Raw genomic sequence first — 25,223 nt, 5'->3', positions numbered from 1 at the left:
TGGTAAGCCACTTCGTTGAGCTATCGCTGGGCTTTACCTGGTTAAAATATTTGTTGTTAAATGTGTTTAGTGATGTGCTTACCTTTACTTCTCCCTGTTTTCGTATCGTTTGTCGCTGTGACGATCTGACCCCGTGCCCCTACTGCACATCTGTGCGAAAAGCGCCTTCACAGCTAAACGGATTTCTCCTGCGAATAAACATTCCGGTTCTGATTGGATAAACTCGCGGATGTTTGAAACCTCGAGGTCCTTAACCGCCAGCGGCGGCGGCTCAGCATTTTGCCTTCTCCGAGCCGCTACCCGGCCACCCCCGTCATCCTGAGCGAGGCTGCTTCACCGCAACGCCGGAGGCGGTGGCTTGTCTGCCGATCTCGGCACCGAACCGCTGCGCCCTACTTGTGTTTGCCCGCGCGCGCGTCGCAGCTGAAGCGGAGCGAGCGCTTCCCGGCCTCGTTCCACCGCAACCTCGACTCGATGGTGACGCAGCTGAGCAAGCATGTGCCGAGGATTCACCGGGACACGGGCGAGGAGGCTCGCAGCGCCAACGTCAGCCTTGCCGCCTTCCTGATGGTCAGTGGCGCTTCCCTGTGCGCGTGCCCGTCGTCGCCGCCGCTGCGTCGCCGTGATCATCGCTGCGTCTCCGTCGTCGTCGCCCTGTGTCTTATCGTCATCGTGGTGATCAGTGTCTTCACTGCATCCTCACTGTTTATCCTTCATCATCATCATCATCACTGCGTCTCCATCATCTTCACTGCGTCTCCATGATCTTCACTGCGTCTGCATCACCTTCACTGTTTATCCTTCATCATCATCTTCACTGCGTCTCCATCATCTTCACTGCGTCTCCATCACCTTCACTGCGTCTCCATCACCTTCACTGCGTCTCCATCACCTTCACTGCATCTCCATCATCTTCACTGTTTATCCTTCATCATCATCTTCACTGCGTCTCGATCATCTTCACTGCGTCTCCATCATCTTCACTGTTTATCCTTCATCATTATCTTCACTGCGTCTCCATCATCTTCACTGTTTATCCTTCATCATCATCTTCACTGCGTCTCCATCATCTTCACTGTTTATCCTTCATCATCATCTTCACTGCGTCTCCATCATCTTCACTGTTTATCCTTCATCATCATCTTCACTGCGTCTCCATCACCTTCACTGCGTCTCCATCACCTTCACTGCGTCTCCATCACCTTCACTGCGTCTCCATACCCTCGAAAGTGGTGCTCTTTAGAGCCCCCATCTGATGTAGGCCACATCCCCGAGCACGCGGCGTGAGCAGGGAATTGCAGGGCTGCACCTTAACCCCGTGACTCCAGTGCCGCGGTGACGATCCGAGACCGCGTGTGCCCCCCACAGCGCTGCTTCACTCTCATGGACCGCGGATTCGTCTTCCGCCTCATCAACTCTTACATCACGAGCTTCCCCATCATGGACTCCAAGGTGAGACCGTCGCTCCACCACCCCCCCACCCTCCCCCGCCCCCCCCCCCTCTCCCGCCCCCCCCCCTCTCCCGCCCCCCCCCCCCCAGCTGACACCGTCTCCGTCGTGCCGTCACCGCAGAGGACGTTCGACTTCCGCATCGAGTTCCTGCAGATCGTGTGCAACTACGAGCACTACGTGCCGCTCAACCTGCCGGTGCACGCGGAGCCCGGACCAGCGCAGCGCCCACAAGGTGGGGGGGCAGCCGGAGCCTCGCACCGCTCGCCTAAGTGGGGGGCAGGCGGGGGATGGGGGGCAGGCGGGGGGGGGGCAGGCGGGGGGGGCGGTCGTCATTAGGCTCGCTCGGCATCGCGGGCAACGTCCCGCGTCGAAAAATAACCGCAAAACACAGAGCTTGGGAAATGTTTTAATGACGATACCCATCATCATTATCCCCGTCTCTCCCGTATCCCCCCCATCTCAACCATACCCCCCCCCCCATTCCCCCCCCTCCCCCGCCGCCCCCCCCACCCCCCCCCCCCTCCCAGTGCTGGCTCCGTGGGAGTTCCGCGCGGGCGACGACTTCTGCCGGCGCCGCGTGCTGGCCGGGATGCTGCTGCGCGAGGCGGCGGTGGCGGCGGGGGAGACGCTGGGGGGCGAGTCGTCACGACGAGCGGCGCTCGGGGTGGTGCGCTCGCTGCTCGCCAAGCACTCGCTGGACGACCGCTACGCGCAGCCCGTGAGTCGGCGTCGTCCTCATGCCGCCACCGCACCGCCCCCCCCCCCCCGCCACCTCCCCCCCGCCGCCACCACCCAGGCCCACGCGGCGAGGTTCCGTGTCTCTCGCATTGAAGGTCACCGGGAGGTCGCTGCTGTTCCGGCGAGCCTCGTGAGCGGCCGCGAGTCGCGCTCCGGCTCGAGGGCTCCTCCCCCGCTCGCTCGCACTCACGCTCGCTCGCTCGCCCTCACGCTCGTTCTGACGCTCGCCCTCACGCTCGCTCGCCCTCACGCTCGCTCGCCCTCACGCTCGCTCGCCCTCACGCTCGCTCGCCCTCACGCTCGCTCGCCCTCACGCTCGCTCGCTCGCCCTCACGCTCGCTCACTCACCCAGCACGGCATAGGAGTCAACCCATAACACCTGGGTCTGTGCCCGTGACCTTCTGCACCCAGCCTGGCACATCAGTCCAACCCATAACACCTGAGTTTGTGTCGTGACGTCCTGCACTTAGGCTGGCACATCGGTCAACCCATAACACCTGGGTCTGTGTCCGTGACCTCCTGCCAGCAGCGAGAGACGTTTACGTGTCACGTGACGGCCTCAAAGTGCACCTAGCCTGGCGCAAGCACTGTGGTGACGTTCCCATCACATAGTTGTGTGTGTCTGCAAACTCAGCGGTGGCGCAGCAGTTAATGCGCTGCACTATCTGAACTTGTCCTGGGCCTCCCCTAGGTCGACTCAGCCTTAAATTAGTACCTGGTTCAGTGTGTAAAATTAAAGGCGGTCGGGCGTGGTGCTGGCCACCCACCCACCGGTGTGCCGTGCAGGCCTTCATAGCCGCTGCTCACTGAGCAGCACTTGCACCAACCAGTCCGTTGAGGCTACGCGGGTGATCTTTGTCTTTTGCAGGCCCAGCAATCCCGTGTGGCGATGCTGTACCTGCCGATCCTCTCCATCCTGCACGACAACTACACCCGCATGTGCTTCCAGGCGGTGGTCACCTCCGACAGCAACCCCATCCCACAGCCGGTACCAGCAGCAGCAGCAGCACCAGGCTCTACCAGCCTCCACAGTGCAGTGGAGAAGCCTCCAAAGCCATCACCACGATCCCCAGAGATTTGAATCACAGCAGCTTTTGGCTAGCCATTGAGAGGGGGGAGGTAGGAGCGTGCGTGGAAGGGAGCCGAGTGAGATGAGAGGTAGGAGAGTGCGTGGAGGGGAGTAGAGTGAGATGAGAGGGGAGAGGTAGGAGAGTGCGTGGAGGGGAGTGGAGTGAGATGAGAGGGAGAGGTAGGAGAGTGCGTGGAGGGGAGCTGAGTGAGATGAGAGGGAGAGGTAGGAGAGTGCGTGAAGGGGAGCTGAGTGAGATGAGAGGGAGAGGTAGGAGAGTGCGTGGAGGGGAGCTGAGTGAGATGAGAGGGAGAGGTAGGAGAGTGCGTGGAGGGGAGTGGAGTGAGATGAGAGGGAGAGGTAGGAGAGTGCGTGGAGGGGAGCTGAGTGAGATGAGAGGGAGAGGTAGGAGAGTGCGTGAAGGGGAGCTGAGTGAGATGAGAGGGAGAGGTAGGAGAGTGCGTGGAGGGGAGTAGAGTGAGATGAGAGGGGAGAGGTGGGAGAGTGTGTGGAGGGGAGTGGAGTGAGATGAGAGGGGAGAGGTAGGAGAGTGCGTGGAGGGGAGTGGAGTGAGATGAGAGGGAGAGGTAGGAGAGTGCGTGGAGGGGAGCTGAGTGAGATGAGAGGGAGAGGTAGGAGAGTGCGTGAAGGGGAGCTGAGTGAGATGAGAGGGAGAGGTAGGAGAGTGCGTGGAGGGGAGTAGAGTGAGATGAGAGGGGAGAGGTGGGAGAGTGTGTGGAGGGGAGTGGAGTGAGATGAGAGGGGAGAGGTAGGAGAGTGCGTGGAGGGGAGTGGAGTGAGATGAGAGGGGAGAGGTAGGAGAGTGCGTGGAGGGGAGTAGAGTGAGATGAGAGGGGAGAGGTAGGAACGTGCGTGGAGGGGAGCCGAGTGAGATGAGAGGTAGGAGAGTGTGTGGAGTGGAGTAGAGTGAGATGAGAGGGGAGAGGTAGGAGAGTGCGTGGAGGGGAGTAGAGTGAGATGAGAGGGAGAGGTAGGAGAGTGCGTGGAGGGGAGCCGAGTGAGATGAGAGGGGAGAGGTAGGAGAGTGTGTGGAGGAGAGTAGAGTGAGATGAGAGGGAGAGTTAGGAGAGTGTGTGGAGGAGAGTAGAGTGAGATGAGAGGGGAGAGGTAGGAGAGTGTGTGGAGGAGAGTAGAGTGAGATGAGAGGGGTAGGTTAGTGTGTGGAGGGGAGTAGAGTGAGATGAGAGGGGAGAGGTAGGAGAGTGCGTGGAGGGGAGCCGAGTGAGATGAGAGGGGAGAGGTAGACATTGGTAAACATACAGAAGACCTCAACAACAAAGCCCCACTCAGTGACGCTTGCCTTAATAAACCATTGTCATTGGCTCTGACTATTATTGTTGTCGTTATTAATGTATGTTGAACTGCATTCGCACCGTACATAACCAACCGTGCAAATTGGAGGTGCGGGGGAAGGACAACAAACTAAACATAAAAAGCAGTTCTAAAGAAATGAGTTTTCAATCTAGATGATTTAAAAGTGGCATAGCCCCAGTGGCTTCCTAACATGGGAAGGAAGAGCGTTCCAGACGGCCACAGAAGCGCATCTGAAAGTGCCACGCGACAGAGGTGGGACAAAGTCATTGTTATGCAAGTCCAAGTCGAGTCGCAAGTCATCAAATTCATGACTCGAGTCTGACTCGAGTCCAAGTCACATGACTCGAGTCCACATCTCATAGGTGGGACAAAGTCATTGTTATGCAAGTCCAAGTCGAGTCGCAAGTCATCAAATTCATGACTCGAGTCTGACTCGAGTCCAAGTCACATGACTCGAGTCCACATCTCATAGGTGGGACAAAGTCATTGTTATGCAAGTCCAAGTCGAGTCGCAAGTCATCAAATTCATGACTCGAGTCTGACTCGAGTCCAAGTCACATGACTCGAGTCCACATCTCATAGGTGGGACAAAGTCATTGTTATGCAAGTCCAAGTCGAGTCGCAAGTCATCAAATTCATGACTCGAGTCTGACTCGAGTCCAAGTCACATGACTCGAGTCCACATCTCATAGGTGGGACAAAGTCATTGTTATGCAAGTCCAAGTCGAGTCGCAAGTCATCAAATTCATGACTCGAGTCTGACTCGAGTCCAAGTCATATGACTCGAGTCCACATCTCATAGGTGGGACAAAGTCATTGTTATGCAAGTCCAAGTCGAGTCGCAAGTCATCAAATTCATGACTCGAGTCTGACTCGAGTCCAAGTCACATGACTCGAGTCCACACCTCTGCCACGCGATGCGGCGACCATCGCCTTTGTTCGATGTCCGGCCAAAAGCCGCTGCTGGTTGCCTTGACGAGATCAGCGAGGAATTGTGGTTCATTTGTGGCAAGCACTTCGTGTGTAATCAGTGCCACCTATTGACGTATTCGTTCGGCAAGAGGAAGCCAGTACAGCTTCTTCTTCTTGGTTTTTTCGGTAAAGTCACGTAGAAGGGAAGTAATAAAATAATAAAAATAAAACGCAATAAAATAATTCTCACGACGTTTCGGCCACAACGCAAGCAGCCGTCCTTGCGTTGTGGCCGAAACGTCGTGAGAATTATTTTATTATGTTTTATTTCTATTATTTTATTATTTCCCTTCTACGTGACTTTACGGAAAGAACCAAGAAGATGAATCCCTGCAGTCACGAAAGCTTTAAATCCAAATAAATCCAGTACAGCTCGGCGAGCACCGGAGGGATACCGTCGGATCTTGCAGGGCCCTCCTGTGCACGGAGCCTTGACACAGCAGTGAGGCCTTCACACATTCATCGTTGACGTTGATGCTACGGTGATGCCAATTGCAGAGCCCCAGGGAAGACGTTCTGAATCACGCGCTGCCCAAGAGCGCTTCCAACACCCTGGAGGTGGCAGCCTTCACCTTCCCCTCCACACTGAGCGGTGAGCAGAGCTCAGTGAGCAGTGCACCTCCCTGTGCGTGTGTTTGTGTTTGGGGAGCGGTGGCGTAGCGGTTAGCGCGCTGCGCTACGAAGCCGGTGACCCGAGTTCGATTCCCGTTCACGGCCAACACCAGTGACGGTTACTTGAAGCGGTCATGGGCATCCCCTAGATCGACTCAGCCTCAAATGAGTACCTGCTGTGGGGTGTAAACATCGCCGCTAGGGAGACAAAGGCGGTCGGGCGTGATGCTGGCCGCCCCCACCCCTCGTGTGCCATTCCGGCCTTCATAGGTGCTCACTAGCAGCACTTGCCCCAACCGTCTGTTAAGGCTATACGGGGGATCTTTGTCTTTGTCTTGTATCAATGTGTGGGGGAGTGGTGGTGCTTTACATTCTTCTGGGATTCCTCGTAGTCGAGTAAAGATGCCCCTCCATGTGTCTCAACTTGTCCGTGTTGTGAGGTGGACCTGGCTGTCCATGGGTCCCGAGATGGCTGAACAGGCCAATCCGTGACCTGCAGATCTGGGCACAGTGGGGGGGGGCACCAGGATGTTCCATCCTGGAGCTCACACTCGTTGTTGTCTCTGTCTCTGGTGTATGTTGCTTTGTGGCGCGCTCTTTTCCTGGCTATCAACTCTCTTCGCTTGGCCTCAAAATGCTGAGTTCCATTGTTAATATTGGCCATCCATGATGGTCTATCAAGAGCATGGATTTCCCAGTTGTTTGGATTTGTGTGGCTTCGCTTGAGGTGCATTTTAAGGTTGTCACGGAAACGCTTCATTTGATCTCCGGGGGCAACGTGATCCATCGCTGAGCTGGGAATAGAAGATTTGCTTAGGAAGCCATTCATCCTCGCAAGGTGACCTGCCCATCTGAGTTGATGCTTCATCATGATGATGGCCTCTATGCTGGATGAGTTGGATCGATCCAGGACACCGATATTAGTTCGTCTTTCTTCCCAGGCGACGTTTAGTATTTTCCTGAGACAGCATTGATGGAACATTTCGAGAGATTTGACGTGTTTACGATAGGCGGTCCAGGTTTTTTAGCACCACCACATAAGAGGGTTGGAATGATCACAGCATTATTCACAGCTACTTTGGCCTTGGTGGTGGTGATGTCGTGGTCTTCAAAGACCCTGGGGTAATCCGATGCTGGATTTCACAATCAAGACATTGCTGGAGAGATGGCTGCCTAAGTACGTGAAACTGGGAACGTTTTCGAATATTGCTTCATTTGACCTCCGAACCCGGCGACCCGATTTTGATTCTCGCTCACGGCGAGCACCACAGTGACGATTACTTGAACTGGTCCTGGCTCTCCCCCAGGTCGACTCAGCCTCAAATGAGTGGCTGGTGCGATGTGTATACACCGCCACCTGGGAGATAAATGGCGGCCGGGCGTGGTGCTGTCCGCCCACCCCCTCGTGTGCCGTGCCGGCCTTCATAGGCGCTCGCTAACAGCACTTGCCACGACAATCTGTTAAGGCTACACGGGGGACCTTTGTCTTTCAGTGGGAGCCAAGAGGGGAGATTCTCGCCTCTCGGTCGCGAGCTCCGACTCCAACTCGAGCCTCCACGAACGCAGGAACACCATGGATCAGGTAACTCCTTCAGCTGCAGCCCTGCCCTAACGCTCACTCTACTCACCAATCATCATCATCATCATCATCTCTCATCATCATCTCTCATGATCATCTCTCATCATCAACACCGTGGATCAGTTGACTCCTTCAGCTGCAGCCCTGCCCTAACGCTCACTCTACTCATCACTCTCATGGCATGTGTGTGTCGTGTGTGGCGTGCGTGTGGCATGTGTGGCATGCGTGTGTATTGTGCGTGTGTATCGTGCGTGTGTGTGGCGTATGTGCGCGTGTGTGTCGTGTGTGTGTGTGTGTGGTATGTCGTGTGGTGTGGCATGCGTGTGTGTCGTGTGTGTGGTGTACCATGTGCGTGTGCCATGTGCGTGTGTGTCGTGTGTGTTGTATGTGTGTCGTGTGTGTGTGGTGTATCGTGTGTGTGTGTGGGCTGGCGTGTGTGTGTGTATCGTGTGTGGTGGTGTGTCGTGTGTGTGTTGTATGTGTGTCGTGTGTGTGTGGTGTGCGTGTGTGTGTGCCGTGTGTGTGGTGGTGTGCGTCACCGTCCACAGGCGGCGGCGCTCGTGCTGCGGCCGGACGTGCTGCACGTGGTGGATGTGCAGACGCTGCTGCTGTGCTTCCTGCACGTGCTGAAGCACGCCCCCCCAGGTGACCCCCTACCCAGCCCCTCCCCTCGTCACCCCCCTACCCAGCCCCTCGCCACCCCCTTACCCAGCCCCTCCACTCACTACCCCCTCTACCCAGCCCCTCCCCCCGCCACCCCATACCCAGCCCCTCCACTCACTACCCCCTCTACCCAGCCCCTCCCCCCGCCACCCCCTACCCAGCCCCTCCCCTCAGTACCCCCTTACCCAGCCCCTCCCCTCACCACCCCCTTACCCAGCCCCTCCCCCCGCCACCCCCTACCCAGCCCCTCCCCTCGCCACCCCCTTACCCAGCCCCTCCCCTCACTACCCCCTACCCAGCCCCTCCCCTTACTACCCCCCTATCCAACCCCTCCCCTCACTACCCCCCTACCCAGCCCCTCCCCTCACTACCCCCTACCCAGCCCCTCCCCTCACTACCCCCTACCCAGCCCCTCCCCTAGCCACCCCCTACCCAGCCCCTCCTCTCGCCACCCCCTACCCAGCCCCTCTCCTCACTACCCCCCTACCCAGCCCCTCCCCTCACTACCCCCCTACTCAGCCCCTCCCCTCACTACCCCCCCTACCCAGCCCCTCCCCTAGCCACCCCATATCCAGCCCCTCCCCTAGCCACCCCCTACCTAGCCCCTCCCTTCACTACCCCCCCTACCCAGCCTCCCCCACCACCACCTACTGCCCGAATGGCACGTGACAAGCTTTTGAAAACGGTTAACCAAATGTCTCAACATATTCGTCAATAACGCTGCACGTGGCCTGAAGAGGAACGATATCCAGTCACCCCTTGTTAAACCTTGACTTAAAGCTTTCGTGACTGCAGGGATTCATATTCTCTGGGTCTTACGGTAAAGTCACCTGGATAGGTTCAAAGAAAAGAACAAAAAACTACGACGTTTCGATCGCAACACAAGCAATCGTCATCAGGATAATGATTGCTTGTGTTGTGAACCTATTTACGTACCTTTACCGAAAGACCCAAAGAATATTAAACCCTTGTTAATTCGACACATGTTGGGCTCTGGCGTTACCGAATTATCCAATATTCCGAATTATGGCCAATGATACTTTCCTGTGCCTCCTGCCCACATTTGTTTTCCAAACTCTTCACGCACTATACGCATCGCCACACACCCTGCATCAATTATATCCAACACTTTGGAAGTGTCTCGCAGACTCATGGATCTATACTTCAATCTCTCTCTATTACTTCTCGATGTAGGTGTAGACGACATTTCTGAGAGGGTTGGCTTGCGCGGAGTGCACCAACGAAGTGAAGTCCAAATCGACGGGTCGGCACTGACGCTCACCACGCTCACCACGCTCACCACGCTCGCCACGCTCACCACGCTCGCCACGCTCGCCACGCTCGCCACGCTCGCCACGCTCACCACGCTTTCCACGCTCACCACGCTCGCCACGCTCGCCACGCTCGCCACGCTCGCCACGCTCACCACGCTCGCCACGCTCGCCACGCTCGCCACGCTCGCCACGCTCACCACGCTCGCCACGCTCGCCACGCTCACCACGCTTTCCACGCTCACCACGCTCACCACGCTCACCACGCTCACCACGCTCGCCACGCGTGCCGTCACCAGACAGAGTCGTTGTTTTGGTCGTGGCGTGCTGCGTCTCTCCACGTGCATGCCGAAATTGGACCGTTCGCTAATGAAATTCGGCTCGTGGCGAATTGCTAACACACCTTATATATGCCGAAAGCGTAGCCATGCCGAATTATCCCCAATTACGAATGCTCAAATACCGAAATAACGAGGTATTACTGGATATGTAATCGGCGAGGTTTTGGGCAGTGGTCCTTCATGGTGTGCTTTCAGATGCGTTTCTGCGGCCGTCTGGAACGCTCTTTCTTCCGATATTAGAAAGCCACAGGAGCTATGCCACTTTGAAATCTGAGTTGAAAACCCATTTCTTTAGAAGTGCTTTTAGTGTTTAGTTTGTTGTCCTTCCTCCCTCCGCTTCTCCGATTAGCACGATTGGCTCCGCACGGCGCGAAAGAAGTTCAACATACACACATAATGAGGCGGTCGAGCGTGATGCTGGCCACCAACTTTTACTCCCTTGTGTGCCGTGTCGGCCTTTATCGGTGCTACTCGCAAACAACACTTGCCCCAACAGTCTGTTAGATGCTACATGGGGAATCTTTGTCTTTGTCCCACAGATGCCCTGCTCAACTATTGGAGGAAGACCTCCAGCAATGAAATGTTGGACTTCTTCGGGATTCTAGAGTGAGTAACAATCAGAGCAGCCCACAGGCTACCCTGAGACAGAATACGTATGCCGTACAGAAACACGTGTCCACACAAACAACAATAACAACAGCCCCTATTCGCCACTACGTGGCGTTGACATCATCACGGCGCTTGTGCCAGGCTGGGTGCACGTTGAGGCCACGGGAAGTGTGGAAGACTCGCTGGTGGCAGGAGGTCGTGGTACAGACCCAGGTGTTTTGGGTTAATTTCCTGAGATGACTGGCAGATGCATTTTAGCCGCCCGGTGCTCCGCTCGTTGTTCTGACCATCGTTCCTCCGCCCTCCGATGGTCTTGGAGGTCGGCTACCTCCAATTGTCCAGTAGTGTCCTTCACGAGCTGCGTGCTGTGTGTCTGCTGTATGTGATGTGAGAGCTGTGTGTGAGCTGTGTGTAGGGTGCGACGGTGGTGAGATGGTTCACAGGAGGTCGTGGGTTCGATCCCAACCCTAACGCCTGCTATATATTTGGAATTTGCGTGTCTCTCTCCCCGTGGTCACGTGGATTTTTTTTGGGGGTCCTCCTGTTTTTCCCTCCGCATTTAGAAACACGCGTTTAGACTGTTTGGCTGCTATAAATGTCCACGTGATGATAAGCCACTTCGCTGAGCTCTCATTTGTGGCCAGGACACTTCTGAAAAAAAGCTACATGGCTCAGTGAGCCTTACCTGGTAAAATACAAAATAGGTTTCGTTAAAAAAAATGGGTTTAGGTACATGTGTGTCCTGTGTGTGTGTGCTGTGTGTGTTGTGTACATGTGTGCGCTGTGTATGTGTGCGTGTGCTATATGTGAGAGCTGTTTGTGAACTGTGTGTGTGCTGTGTGTGTGTATGTGCTGTGTGTGTGTGCTGTGTGTGTGCTGTGTGTGTTGTATACGTATGCTGTGTGTGCTGTTTGCTGTATGTGTGCTGTGTGTATGCTGTGTGTTGTGTGTGCTGTGTGTGTGATGCCTCTCCCTGTGCTCTCTTGCAGGTTGTGTCTGCACCAGTTTAAATACCTGGGCAAGCGCCACTACCTCAGCAGGTAACTCCCTGCATTACTCACCTCATTCAACCGAGTCAGGGTCACAGCGTGCACAGTGTGATGTGATGTATCTGAAGTGCAGGCTCCCAGAATGCACTGCGCGCCGTAACAGGATTCTTCAAAGTCACAGGAGTTACACGGCAGTGTGTGTGTGTCTTTGTGCATGTGCTGTGTGTAACCGTGTGGGGAGCGGCAGTGTAGCGGTGTGCGCGCCGCACTACGGACCCGGCGACCCGAGTTTGATTCCCGCTCATGGCCACAAACGCCAGTGACGGTTATCCGAACGGGTCGACTCAGCCTCAAATGAGTACCAGGCGTGGTGTGTAAGCATCACCACGTGGGAGACAAAGGCGGGCTGGGCTGGGGCGTGGCGCTGGCCACCCACCCCGTCGTGTGCCGTGCCAACCTTAACAGGTGCTTCGCTTACAGCACTTGCCCCGACAGTCTGTTAAGGCTACACGGGGGATCTTTGTCTTTGTCTCCGTGCGTGCGTGTGCAGTGCAGGGGAGGGCCCGCCGGCACAGGTGTGTGCCCCCCTTCCGGGGGCGCAGGTGAAGCGCTCTCAGACGCTGCCAGCGCGTCGCCCCCCACACACGCTGCTGCAGCTGAGACAGCACGGAGGGTTGCTGGGCAACAGCATGGGTAATGCTCGCCAGCGCAGACACTCACACACAAAGATCCCCCGTATAGCCTTAACAGGCTGTAGGGGCAAGTGCTGTTAGCGTGCACCTATGAAGGCCAGAACGGTACGCGAGGGGGTGGGTGGCCAGCACCACGCCCGACCGCCTTTGTCTCCCCAGTGGCGATGTTTACACACCGCACCGGGTACTCGTTTGAGGCTGAGTCGACCTAGGGGAGGCCCAGGACCGGTTCAGATAATCGTCACTGGTGTTTGCCGTGAGCGGGAATCGAACCCGGGTCGCCAGGTTCGTAGTGCAGCTCACTAACCGCTACACTACCGCTCCCCACACTCACACGCTCGGGCTCTGCAAGCCAGACACACATCCAAACATAAACACACACACACATACAGATATTCGTGCATATGCATTCACAAATATAAATACAAAGATATAATGCCACTTAGATATCTACGTAGATATCGACGTGGCTTTACCGAATGACCCAAAGATTATGAATTCCTGCAGTCAGGAAAGCTTTCGGTCGAGACTTAAATACAAAGATGCCTCCGTATAGCCTTTAACAGACTGTTGGGGCAAGTGCTGTTAGCGAGCAGCTATTGAGGCTGGGAACGAGGGATGCGAAGTGCGGACGTGAGGAGTTTGTTGTTGGGATGCGTTTTTGCCTTCACGTGGAACATCTCTCACCCTTCCGTGACCCTCCGTGACCCCTCCCTCTCTCTCCCCTCCGTGACCCCTCCCTCCCTCTTTCTCTCCCCTCCGTGACCCCTCCGTGACCCCTCCCTCTCTCTCTCCCCTCCGTGACCCCTCCCTCCTTCTCTCCCCTCCGTGACCCCTCCCTCCCTCTTTCTTTCCATGACCCTCCGTGACCCCTCCCTCTTTCTCTCCCCTCCGTGACCCCTCCCTCCCTCTTTCTCTCCCTGACCCTGCGTGACCCCTCTCTCTTTCTCTCTCTCCTCCGTGACCCCCCCGTGACCCCTCCCTCTCTCCCCTCCGTGACCCTCCGTGACCCTCCGTGACCCCTCCCTCTCTCTCTCCTCCGTGACCCTCCGTGACCCCTCACTGTCTCTCTCCCCTCCGTGACCCTCCACGACCCCTCTCTCTCTCCCCTCTGTGACCCCCCGTGACCCTCCCTCTGTCCCTCTAGCAGGCTCGGAGGTCGAGGCCCAGCAGCAGTGCTTGCTAGCCGCGAACCTCTCCACGGAGGTCTGCCTCACCGTGCTCGACACGATGGAGCTCTACACGCACAACTACAAGGTACGGCGCGTCGCCAACGCGGGGACAAAGATTGCCGCTCCGCATAGCCTCAATCAGTTTCTTGGGGCAAGTGCCGTTAGCGAACAGCCACCTATGAAGGCCGGCACGGCTCACGGAGGGGTGGGTGGCAAGCAACACTCCCCCGACCGCCTTTGTCTCCCCGGTGGTGATGTTTACACACTGCACCACGTACTCGTTTAAGACTGAGTTGACCTAGGGGAGGGCCCGGGACCGTTGCAGATTATTGTCACTGGTGTTGGTGGCAGTGAGCGGGAATCGAACTCAGTTTGCCGGGTTTGCAGTGCAGCGCGCTAACCAGAACAAGCACGCTCCCCTACGAGACACTGCCACACACACAGATCCACGGTTGTAGCCTACACACACTGTTGAGCCACGTGCTGTTAGCGAACACCTGTGTGTGTCTGTGCGTGTCTGTGTGTGTCTGTGTGTGTCTGCGTGTGTGTGCGCGTCTGTGCGTGTCTGTGTTTATATGCGTGTCTGTGCGCGTGTGTGCGTGTCTGTGCGCGTGTGTGCGCGTCTGTGCGTGTCTGTGCGTGTCTATGTGTGTATATGCGTGTGTGTGTGTGTCTGTGTGTATATGCGTGCCTGTGCGTGCCCGTGCGCGCGTCTGCAGGAGCGACTGCTGGCGGGCGGTGGGGACGGTGTGCTGATGCAGCGCGCCTTCGGGGTCTACGTGACGGCGCTGCGCACTGGCCAGTCGGCCGTCGCTCTCGGACACGTCTTCGCTTCCCTGCACACTTTCCTCAACAAGGTACGTGGCTATGTGCTGTGTGTGCTGTGTGCTGTGTGTGCCGTGTGTGCTATGTGTGTGCTATCTGCTGTGAATGCTATGTTTGTTTGCTATCTTTTGTGTGTGCTGTGTGTGTGCTGTGTGTGCTGTGTCTGTGTGTGCTGTGTGTGCTGTGTGTGTGCTGTGCTTGCTGTGTGTGCTGTGTGTGCACTATGTTCTGTGTGTGCTGTGTGCTGTGTGTGTGCTGTGTATACTGTGTGTCCTGTGTGTGTGCTGTGTGTGCTGTGTCTGTGTGTGCTGTGTGTGTTGTGTATGTGCTGTGTGTGTTGTGTGTGCTGTGTGTGTGCTGTGCTTTCTGCGTGTGCTATGTGTGCACTATGTTCTGTGCGTGCTGTGTGTGTTCTGTGTGTGCTGTATGTGCTGTGTGTGTGCTGTGTGTGCACTATGTTCTGTGCGTGGTATGTGCTGTGCGAAGTTCAAGGTGGCATTCCTGCGAGGACGCAGCGAGCTGTGCGGCACGCTGTGCCTGGAGGCGCTGCGCTGCTGCGGGTCGCGCCTGGGCTGGGCGCAGGCGTGCCTGCTGCTGCACCTCCTCATGCGCCTCAACTTCGAGATGTCGGGGCGCGTCGCGTTCTCACGCACACACACGCAGGTGCTCACCCCGCACACCACACACACACACCACGCACACACACCACGCATACACACCACGCACACGCACCACGCACACGCACCACGCACACGCACCACGCACACGCACCACGCACACGCACACACACCACGCATACACACCACCCACACACACCACGCACCACGCACACACAGCACGCACACACACCACGCACACGCACCACGCACACGCACCACGCACACGCACCACGCAGATGCACCACGCACACACACCACGCACACACACGTACACACCACACACACGCACCACACACACACCCCACGCACACACACCACACACACACACACACCACATACGCACCACGCACACGCACCACGCACACGCACCACGCACACGCACCACGCACACGCATCACGCACACGCACCACGCACACACACGCAGGTGCTCACCCCACACACACGTACACACCACACACACGCACCACACACACACATCACGCAGACACACTACGCACATACACCACACACACACACCACGCACACACACACAGGTGCTCACCCCGCACACACACCACGCACACACACGCAGGTGCTCACCCTGCACACCACGCACACACACCACGCACACGCACCACGCACACACACCACGCACACACACGTACACACCACACACACGCACCACACACACACCCCACGCACACACACCACACACACACACGCCACACACCACACACACGCACCACGCACACGCACCACGCACACGCACCACGCACACACACGCAGGTGCTCACCCCGCACACCACGCACACACACCACGCACACACACCACGCATACACACCACGCACACACACCACGCACACACACCACGCACACACACCACGCACACACACCACGCACACACACCACGCACACACACCACGCACACACACCACGCACACACACACACGCACCATGCACACACACCACGCACACACACACCACGCACACACCCCACGCACACACACCCCGCACACACACCACGCACACACACACACACGCACCATGCACACACACCACGCACACACACACCACGCACACACCCCACGCACACACACCACGCACACACACACACCACGCACACACACCACGCACACACAGGTGCTCACACCGCACACCCCGCACACACACCACGCGCACACACCACGCACATACACCACGTGCACACACGACGCGCACACACCACACCACACACACCACGTACGCACACACACGCACACACACACACAGGTGCTCACTACCGCACACCCCGCACACACACCACGCACACACACACGCCACACACACCACACACACCACGCACACACACACACACCATGCGCACACATATAGCAACAGAGCGACACGTAAACTGGCGAGGAGATGCGCGCGAGATGCCATTGCAAGCGAGGCTCCGGTGCGAGAGCCGACACGCGACGATGTTGCCGGCGCCGTGCGTGCAGGTGATCGTGGCCGTGAGCCGCCTCATGAGCGAGGCCGGGGACCTGGGCGGCCCCCGCTTCCGGCGCGCGCTCTCCACGCTCAACGCGTACGCGGCGAGCGACACCACCGTGAGGGTACGCGCCACCGCCGCCACCACCGTCACCTCCATTGTCACCGTCATCACCGTCATCGCCACCACCATCACCACCGCCACCACCGTCATCACCACCGCCACCACCGTCATCACCGTCATCATCACCACCATCATCGTCACCGTCATCACCACCGCCACCACCGTCATCACCACCGCCACCACCGTCATCGTCACCGCCACCACCGTCATCACCACCGTCATCACTACCGCCACCACCATCATCGTCACCGTCATCACCACCGCCACCACCGTCATCACCACCGCCACCACCGTCATCGTCACCGCCACCACCGTCATCACCACCGTCATCACTACCGCCACCACCATCATCGTCACCGTCATCACCACCGTCATCACCGTCATCGTCACCGCCACCACCGTCATCACCACCGTCATCGTCACCACCACCACCATCATCGTCACCGTCATCACCACTGCCACCACCATCATCACCACCGCCACCACCGTCATCACCACCGCCACCACCGTCATCACCACCACCACCACCATCATCGTCACCGTCATCACCACCGCCACCACCGTCATCGTCACCGTCATCACCACCACCACCACCGTCATCGTCACCGTCATCACCACCACCACCACTGTCCTCACCACCGCCACCACCATCATCGTCACCGTTATCACCACCGCCACCACCGTCATCACCACCACCACCACCGCCATCATCGTCACCGTCATCACCACCGCCACCACCATCATCGTCACCGTCATCACCACCGCCACCACCGTCATCACCACCGTCATCACCACCGCCACCACCGTCATCACCACCGCCACCACCGTCATCACCACCGCCACCACCGTCATCGTCACCGCCACCACCGTCATCACCACCGTCATCACTACCGCCACCACCATCATCGTCACCGTCATCACCACCGTCATCACCGTCATCGTCACCGCCACCACCGTCATCACCACCGTCATCGTCACCGCCACCACCATCATCGTCACCGTCATCACCACTGCCACCACCACCATCACCTCCGCCACCACCGTCATCACCACCGCCACCACCGTCATCACCACCACCACCACCATCATCGTCACCGTCATCACCACCGCCACCACCGTCATCGTCACCGTCATCACCACCGCCACCACCGTCATCGTCACCGTCATCACCACCGCCACCACTGTCATCACCACCGCCACCACCATCATCGTCACCGTTATCACCACCGCCACCACCGTCATCACCACCACCACCACCGCCATCATCGTCACCGTCATCACCACCGCCACCACCATCATCGTCACCGTCATCACCACCGCCACCACCGTCATCACCACCGTCATCACCACCACCACCACCGTCATCACCACCGCCACCACCGTCATCGTCACCGTCATCACCACCGCCACCATCGTCATCGTCACCGTCATCACCACCGCCACCACCGTCATCACCACCGCCACCACCGTCATCACCACCGCCACCACCGTCATCACCACCGCCACCACCGTCATCGCCACCGTCATCACCACCGCCACCACCGTCATCACCACCGCCACCACCGTCATCACCACCGCCACCACCGTCATCGCCACCGTCATCACCACTGCCACCACCGTCATCGTCACTGTCATTGTCACCGCCACCACCGTCATCACCACCGCCACCACCGTCATCACCACCGCCACCACCGTCATCACCACCGCCACCACCGTCATCACCACCGCCACCACCGTCATCACCACCGCCACCACCATCATCGTCACCGTCATCACCATCATCACCACCGCCACCACCGTCATCACCACCGCCACCACCGTCATCACCACCGCCACCACCGTCATCACCACCGCCACCACCGTCATCACCACCGCCACCACCATCATCGTCACCTTCATCACCACCGCCACCACCGTCATTGTCACCGCCACCACCATCATCGTCACCGCCACCACCATCATCGTCACCGTCATCACCACCGTCATCACCGTCATCGTCACCGCCACCACCATCATCATCACCGTCATCACCACCGCCACCACCGTCATCACCACCGCCACCACCGTCATCACCACCGCCACCACCATCATCGTCACCGTCATCACCACCACCGTCATCGTCACCGTCATCACCGTCATCACCACCGCCACCACCGTCATCACCACCGCCACCACCGTCATCACCACCGCCACCACCGTCATCACCAGCGCCACCACCGTCATCGTCACCGTCATCACCACCATGGCCATCATCATCGTCACCGTCGCCACCATCCCAAAGGTGGCCGGCCGTGGTGCCGGCCACCCGCCTGCCTGCGTGCCATGCCCACATTCACAGGTGCTGCTCGCTAACAGCACTGGCCCCAACAGCCCGTTAAAGGCTAAACGGGGTGGTGTGGGATGCGGGATGCGGGGTGGGGGGTGGGATCTCTGTGCGCACGTGTATGTACGCCCGTGCGCGCGTGTGTGTGCGCAGGGCAGCGCGTTTGCGGGGCAGGTGAAGGAGCTGACGAAGCGCGTGCGCGCCGTCCTCACGGCCACGCTGCAGATGAAGGAGCACGAGCGCGACCCCGAGATGATGGTCGACCTGCAGCACAGCCTCGCCACCTCCTACGCGGGCATGGCCGAGCTGCGCAAGGCCTGGCTCGAGAGCATGGCGCGCATGCACGAGCGCAACGGAGACCTCTCCGAGGTGCCGCCGCCGACGGCGCCGCCGCTCGCTGCGTGCATAGCCGGCAGCGCCAGCCGCACTCGCACACACAGCAGCACCAGCAACACTAACACACACACAGCAGCCGTACTCGCACACACAGCAGCACCAGCAACACTAACACACACACAGCAGCCGTACTCGCACACACAGCAGCAGCAGTAGCACCAGCAGCACTAACACACAAAGGTGGTCCGGCGTAGGTGCTCCGTGTGTCGGACTTAATGGGGTCTCGTTATCGTCACTCGGGGGGGTGGGCTTTGTGCGTTGAATGTCCTGTGACCTGGCGATGACGGTGGCGCCGCGTGTGTCCTGCAGGCTGCCATGTGTCACATCCACATCGCGGCACTCATGGCGAAATATCTGAAGAGGAGAGGTGAGCGGTCACACGAATACAGACGCACAGATACGCACAGACACACAGATACACACACAGATGCAGATACACACACAGATACACACACACATACAGATACACACACAAATACACACAGCAACAACCGCCATTCGCCACTAAGTGGCGGTGACGTCACCACGGCGCTTGTGCCAGGCTATGTGCACCTTGAGGCCACGTGAAGTGTCGAACGCCCGCTGGCAGGAGGTCACGGGGCAGACCCAGGTGCCACGGGTCGACTGACTGAGATGACATATACACACACACAGATATACACACACACACAGATACACACAAAGACAAAAAGTTCCCCCGTGTAGCCTTAACAGATTGTTGGGACAAGTGCTGTTAGCGAGTAGCACCTATGAAGCTTGGCACGGAGGCGATATGTTTACTACCTCGCCTGGTATACAGGAGGTTGTGGGTTCAATCCCGACCCTGACGCCTGCTGCTGTATATTTGGAGTTTGCGTGTTCTCCCCGTTGTCGCGTGGAATTTCTCCGGGTCGTCCAGTTTTTCACCTCCACGTTCAGAAACAACGTGCGTTTAAGAGTAAGCCACTTCGTAGATCTCTCATCTTGTGACGGCCAGGGTCGCTTCTAACAAAAAAAAATACCTCTGCAGCTCAGTGAGGGCTTACTTGTGTAGTAAAAATAAAACGTTTTTACTTTAATTTCATTTCACCGCAGGTGTGTGCGACGCCGAGGGGCGAGTGGAGAGACCGCCGGAGCCCGACGCAAACCCCGACGTCAACGCGGACGACCCCGACGAGAGCAGCAGCAGCAACAACACGCTGCACGACACCCAGAGTGAGTGCAAAACAACGGGGGGGGGGGGGGGCGGGGGGGGGGTCAAGTGCCGTCAGCGAGCGCACGTTTATTATCAGCGCGGCGCGCGAGTTGATGGCGTGGCACGGCCCCCCGTATCAAGCGAGTGTCTCCGGCAGGCGAGGCTGCGTGCATAGCCCAAGCAGCACAGCGCGAGCGAAGAGGCGGACTGATGTGTGAGCCAGGGGGTGAGTGAGTTTGCGAGTCTATGGGGCGAGCGAGTGGCACTGGCTACAGAAGAGATGGGTTGCTGCGGTACTGGAGGATGTCGAGCTGAGTGGACTTGCCGATGGCTGGTGCCAGCGGTGTCAAGATCGGCCCCCTGCAGAGGGAGGCTCTTGAAGGATATTTCTGCACGGTTTGAGGCAGCCGCCCTCCAGCTAACAACGGAGGGCGGAGGAGCGACGCTCGCAACAACGAGCGGTGCGCCGGGCATATAAAACAAACTATTTGCACTTAAGCTCTAATTTATATTTTACCAGGTCAGGCCCACTGAGCTATGTTGTTCCTTTTCAGAAGCGACCTGGCCACAAATGATAGCTCAACGAAGTGGCTTATCAAGTAGAAATTTATAGCAGCCAAATGTTGATTCTACATGTGGGGAGAGAGATATACAGCAGGCGTCAGGGTCGGAATCGAACCCACGACCTCCTGCATACCAGGCGAGGGAGTTAACATCTTGCCACCGTGGCGCCCGGAAGCCAGGTGGCACAGTGAGGACTGTAGGCGGTGCATCTGCTAGCATCTGCTAGTTAAACCCCCACAACGCACGGATTTCTCCCGTAACTTGCCAGCGGGTATAATGCCACTCTGTGTAGCCCCAAAGATCAGCCATCGCGGTGATACCCCCGGCACTCGGTGGTGATTGGCCGGCAGGCGGTCGTTGTTGGTGTGCGTGTGGTGCGCGTGTGGTGCGCGCGTGTGGTGCGCGCGTGTAGTGCCTGTGTGCGCTGATGCAGGGCGCCTGCCACTCCGCGTAGGCCCCAAAGTGCAGCGATCGCGGTTACGTTCCCCCCGGCACTCGGTGGTGAATGGCGGTCGTCGTCGTTGTCGGCGTGCGTGCGTGTGTCCAGGCGTGCTGATGCAGGGCGTCGCGGCGTTCGAGAGCATCACGCCCAACGTGACGGACGAGGAGACGGCCGAGGACGATGAGTGCGGCACCCAGGACGTGCACTTCAGCGAGGTGCGTCGTGATGGGGATGGCTACGCACAACGCGCCTCGTCGCAGGCCCCCCCACCCCCCCCCCCCCCTTTCATTACGCGCAGCGTTGTAGAAGTTCTTTCGGTAAAGTCACGTAGAAGGGAAATAATGAAATAATAAAAATAAAACATAATAAAATACTTCTCACGACGTTTCGGCCACAACGCAAGCAGCCGTCCTCAGGTGGAGAACAGGTCTCGTTCAGACGCTGTCTCCCTGACAGACCTGTTCTTCACCTGAGGACGGCTGCTTGCGTTGTGGCCGAAACGTCGTGAGAATTATTTTATTATGTTTTATTTTTATTATTTTATTATTTCCCTTCTACGTGACTTTACCGAAAGAACCAAGAAGATGAATCCCTGCAGTCACGAAAGCTTTAAATCGAAAGTTGTAGAAGTTGTAGCAAGAATAGTTGTTAACGTTATTATTTTAATTTGGCAACGGCTGAGATCTACCGCTTCAAACGCAGGTAGTTGCAGGGTTTGGTGATGAGGTCATCGTGGTTGGTGATGAGGTCATCGTGGTCGGTGATGAGGTCATCGTGGTCGGTGGTGAGGTCATCGTGGTTGGTGGTGAGGTCATCGTGGTTGGTGATGAGGTCATCGTGGTCGGTGATGAGGTCATCGTGGTCGGTGGTGAGGTCATCGTGGTCGGTGGTGAGGTCATCGTGGTTGGTGATGAGGTCATCGTGGTTGGTGATGAGGTCATCGTGGTTGGTGATGAGGTCATCGTGGTTGGTGGTGAGGTCATCATGGTTGGTGATGAGGTCATCGTGGTTGGTGATGAGGTCATCGTGGCTGGTGATGAGGTCATCGTGGTTGGTGATGAGGTCATCGTGGTTGGTGGTGAGGTCATCGTGGCTGGTGATGAGGTCATCGTGGTTGGTGGTGAGGTCATCGTGGTTGGTGATGAGGTCATCGTAGTTGGTGATGAGGTCATCATGGTTGGTGATGAGGTCATCGTGGATGGTGGTGAGGTCATCGTGGTTGGTGATGAGGTCATCGTGGCTGGTGGTGAGGTCATCGTGGTTGGTGATGAGGTCATCGTGGTTGGTGGTGAGGTCATCGTGGTCGGCGATGAGGTCATCGTGGTCGGTGGTGAGGTCATCGTGGTTGGTGATGAGGTCATCGTGGTTGGTGATGAGGTCATCGTGGTTGGTGATGAGGTCATCGTTGTTTGGTGGTGAGGTCATCGTGGTCGGTGGTGAGGTCATCGTGGTTGGTGGTGGGTCATCGTGGTTGGTGGTGAGGTCATCGTGGTTGGTGATGAGGTCATCGTGGTTGGTGATGAGGTCATCGTGGTCGGTGGTGAGGTCATCGTGGTTGGTGGTGAGGTCATCGTGGTTGGTGATGAGGTCATCGTGGTTGGTGATGAGGTCATCGTGGTCGGTGATGAGGTCATCGTGGCTGGTGGTGAGGTCATCGTGGTTGGTGGTGAGGTCATTGTGGTCGGTGATGAGGTCATCGTGGCTGGTGGTGAGGTCATCGTGGTTGGTGATGAGGTTATCGTGGTCGGTGGTGAGGTCATCGTGGCTGGTGGTGAGGTCATCGTGGTTGGTGGTGAGGTTATCATGGCTGGTGGTGAGGTCATCGTGGTTGGTGGTGAGGTCATCGTGGCTGGTGGTGAGGTGATCGTGGTCGGTGGTGAGGTCATCGTGGCTGGTGGTGAGGTCATCGTGGTTGGTGGTGAGGTCATCGTGGTTGGTGATGAGGTCATCGTGGCTGGTGGTGAGGTCATCGTGGTTGGTGGTGAGGTCATCGTGGCTGGTGGTGAGGTCATCGTGGTTGGTGGTGAGGTCATCGTGGTTGGTGATGAGGTCATCGTGGCTGGTGGTGAGGTCATCGTGGTTGGTGATGAGGTCATCGTGGTCGGTGGTGAGGTCATCGTGGTTGGTGGTGAGGTTATCATGGCTGGTGGTGAGGTCATCGTGGCTGGTGGTGAGGTCATCGTGGTTGGTGATGAGGTCATCGTGGTCGGTGATGAGGTCATCGTGGTCGTTGATGAGGTCATCGTGGCTGGTGATGAGGTCATCGTGGCTTGTGATGAGGTCATCGTGGCTGGTGATGAGGTCATCGTGGCTGGTAATGAGGTCATCGTGGCTGGTGGTGAGGTCATCGTGGTTGGTGGTGAGGTCATCGTGGTTGGTGGTGAGGTCATCGTGGTTGGCGTTGAGGACTTCCCGCTGTGCCCGCAGGACATGCTGGTGGAGCAGCTGGAGACCTGCGCCCACATGCTGGAGCGTGCCGAGCGCTTCGAGCTCATGGCCGACATCTACAAGATGATCATCCCCATCTACGAGCACCGCCGCGACTTCCAGGTGCCCGGCGGTGCTCCGCGTCGCGCAAGAGGACACAGACACGGCTGCCACCGAGACAAAGCTTTAGAATGGGGGGGGTGGGGTGGGGGGGCACCCCCACGCTCACCCCCACCACTCCCCTTGCAACATACGCCTGTGGCTGTGCGCGCGTCTGAACAGGGTGGGGAGCGGCGGCGCAAAGGGTTAGCCTGCCGCGCTACGAACCGTGGCAAGCCGCGTTCGATCCCCCCCTCGCAGCCAACGCCGGTGACAAATATTTGAACCGGTCCTGGGCCTCCACCTTGAGTACCTGGGTGCGGCGCATAGTAAACGTCGCCACTGGGGAGACGGCGGCGGCCGGGCGTGGTGCTGGCCGCCTCCCAGCCCCTCGCGTGCCACAGCGCCGGCCTTTGTAGGTCCCGCTACTTGCTACGAACGGTGCTTGCCCCGACAGTCCGTTAAAGGCTACACGGCGGCCCGGGGCGGGATCTTTGTCTTGGTGTGCACAGAAACTGAGCGATCTCTACATGGCCCTGCACAAGGCCTACGACCAGATCCTGGACGCCACGCGGACGTGCCGACGATTGCTGGGCACCTATTTCCGCGTGGCCTTCTTCGGGCAGGTGAGAGGCAACATCCACAACCGGTCGCTCGCCCTCGACGCACCGAGCAGTCGGCAGCCAGCGCCCTAGCATTGGGGGCTGGAGGGGGCTGGAGGGGGCAGGAGGGGGCTGGCTTTTGGTGGTGCGGGTCTCCGTGGTTGTTGGTGAGCTCCTCGTTGGCGTCGGTGGGGCGGCCACAGTAGTAGCATTGGAGGGAGGAGTGCTGGAGGGGGCTAGCCCCCCCCCCCCGGTCACCCCCCTCCCCCCTCCCCCACCTTCAGTCAAGTGTTGTTAAGCGATGGGCTTGCCCAGCTTTGGCTCAAGCGCACCGGGCGTGAGAGAGAGCGCACGGTCGGCCAAGGCAGGCTGTGTGCATTACTCGCTCGACGTTCGTGTGACGTTTGTTGAACGTTGACCGTGTCGTGCCGGGGCCCCCCACCCGTAACCCTTCTCCCCCATTCCCCCCCCCTCCTCCCCCCCCCCCCCATTGACACACGGTCAAGCTGCAGCACCAGGCTTGCCCATGAGCCCCTGCTACCCAACTGCATTTATATTTATACATATCAAATTAGATATAGAATTCTACGTACTGTATACGTACGTACGTTTTCACACGTAGGCTGTCGCGACAAATACGATC

At 58.0% G+C, this 25,223-nt stretch overlaps 1 protein-coding gene across 1 annotated transcript in view; it reads left to right on the top strand.

Moving 5' to 3' along the window:
• LOC144948832 (dedicator of cytokinesis protein 9-like) overlaps nucleotides 1-25,223 on the top strand; it is a gene marked incomplete at its 5' end in the record, with an annotated part of 71,846 nt that overhangs the window by 34,206 nt on the left and 12,417 nt on the right. The window contains 21 exons of the mRNA XM_078878483.1: nucleotides 424-570; nucleotides 1,369-1,452; nucleotides 1,573-1,684; nucleotides 1,980-2,170; nucleotides 3,059-3,178; nucleotides 6,065-6,158; nucleotides 7,672-7,760; nucleotides 8,273-8,402; nucleotides 10,572-10,638; nucleotides 11,631-11,681; nucleotides 12,181-12,323; nucleotides 13,470-13,579; nucleotides 14,214-14,351; nucleotides 14,806-14,982; nucleotides 16,441-16,554; nucleotides 19,030-19,245; nucleotides 19,582-19,639; nucleotides 20,347-20,466; nucleotides 21,558-21,667; nucleotides 23,880-24,002; nucleotides 24,491-24,604. Of these exons, the coding sequence (XP_078734609.1) occupies nucleotides 424-570; nucleotides 1,369-1,452; nucleotides 1,573-1,684; nucleotides 1,980-2,170; nucleotides 3,059-3,178; nucleotides 6,065-6,158; nucleotides 7,672-7,760; nucleotides 8,273-8,402; nucleotides 10,572-10,638; nucleotides 11,631-11,681; nucleotides 12,181-12,323; nucleotides 13,470-13,579; nucleotides 14,214-14,351; nucleotides 14,806-14,982; nucleotides 16,441-16,554; nucleotides 19,030-19,245; nucleotides 19,582-19,639; nucleotides 20,347-20,466; nucleotides 21,558-21,667; nucleotides 23,880-24,002; nucleotides 24,491-24,604 (2,508 nt within the window). The remainder of the gene's footprint in view (nucleotides 1-423; nucleotides 571-1,368; nucleotides 1,453-1,572; nucleotides 1,685-1,979; nucleotides 2,171-3,058; nucleotides 3,179-6,064; nucleotides 6,159-7,671; nucleotides 7,761-8,272; nucleotides 8,403-10,571; nucleotides 10,639-11,630; nucleotides 11,682-12,180; nucleotides 12,324-13,469; nucleotides 13,580-14,213; nucleotides 14,352-14,805; nucleotides 14,983-16,440; nucleotides 16,555-19,029; nucleotides 19,246-19,581; nucleotides 19,640-20,346; nucleotides 20,467-21,557; nucleotides 21,668-23,879; nucleotides 24,003-24,490; nucleotides 24,605-25,223) is intronic.

This window comes from Lampetra fluviatilis, chromosome 51 (assembly GCF_964198595.1).
Source record: "Lampetra fluviatilis chromosome 51, kcLamFluv1.1, whole genome shotgun sequence".
Taxonomy (NCBI): Eukaryota; Metazoa; Chordata; class Hyperoartia; order Petromyzontiformes; family Petromyzontidae; genus Lampetra; species Lampetra fluviatilis.
The sequence above is the reverse complement of the archived record's forward strand: the minus strand, read 5'-3'. Positions and strand labels throughout refer to the sequence as shown.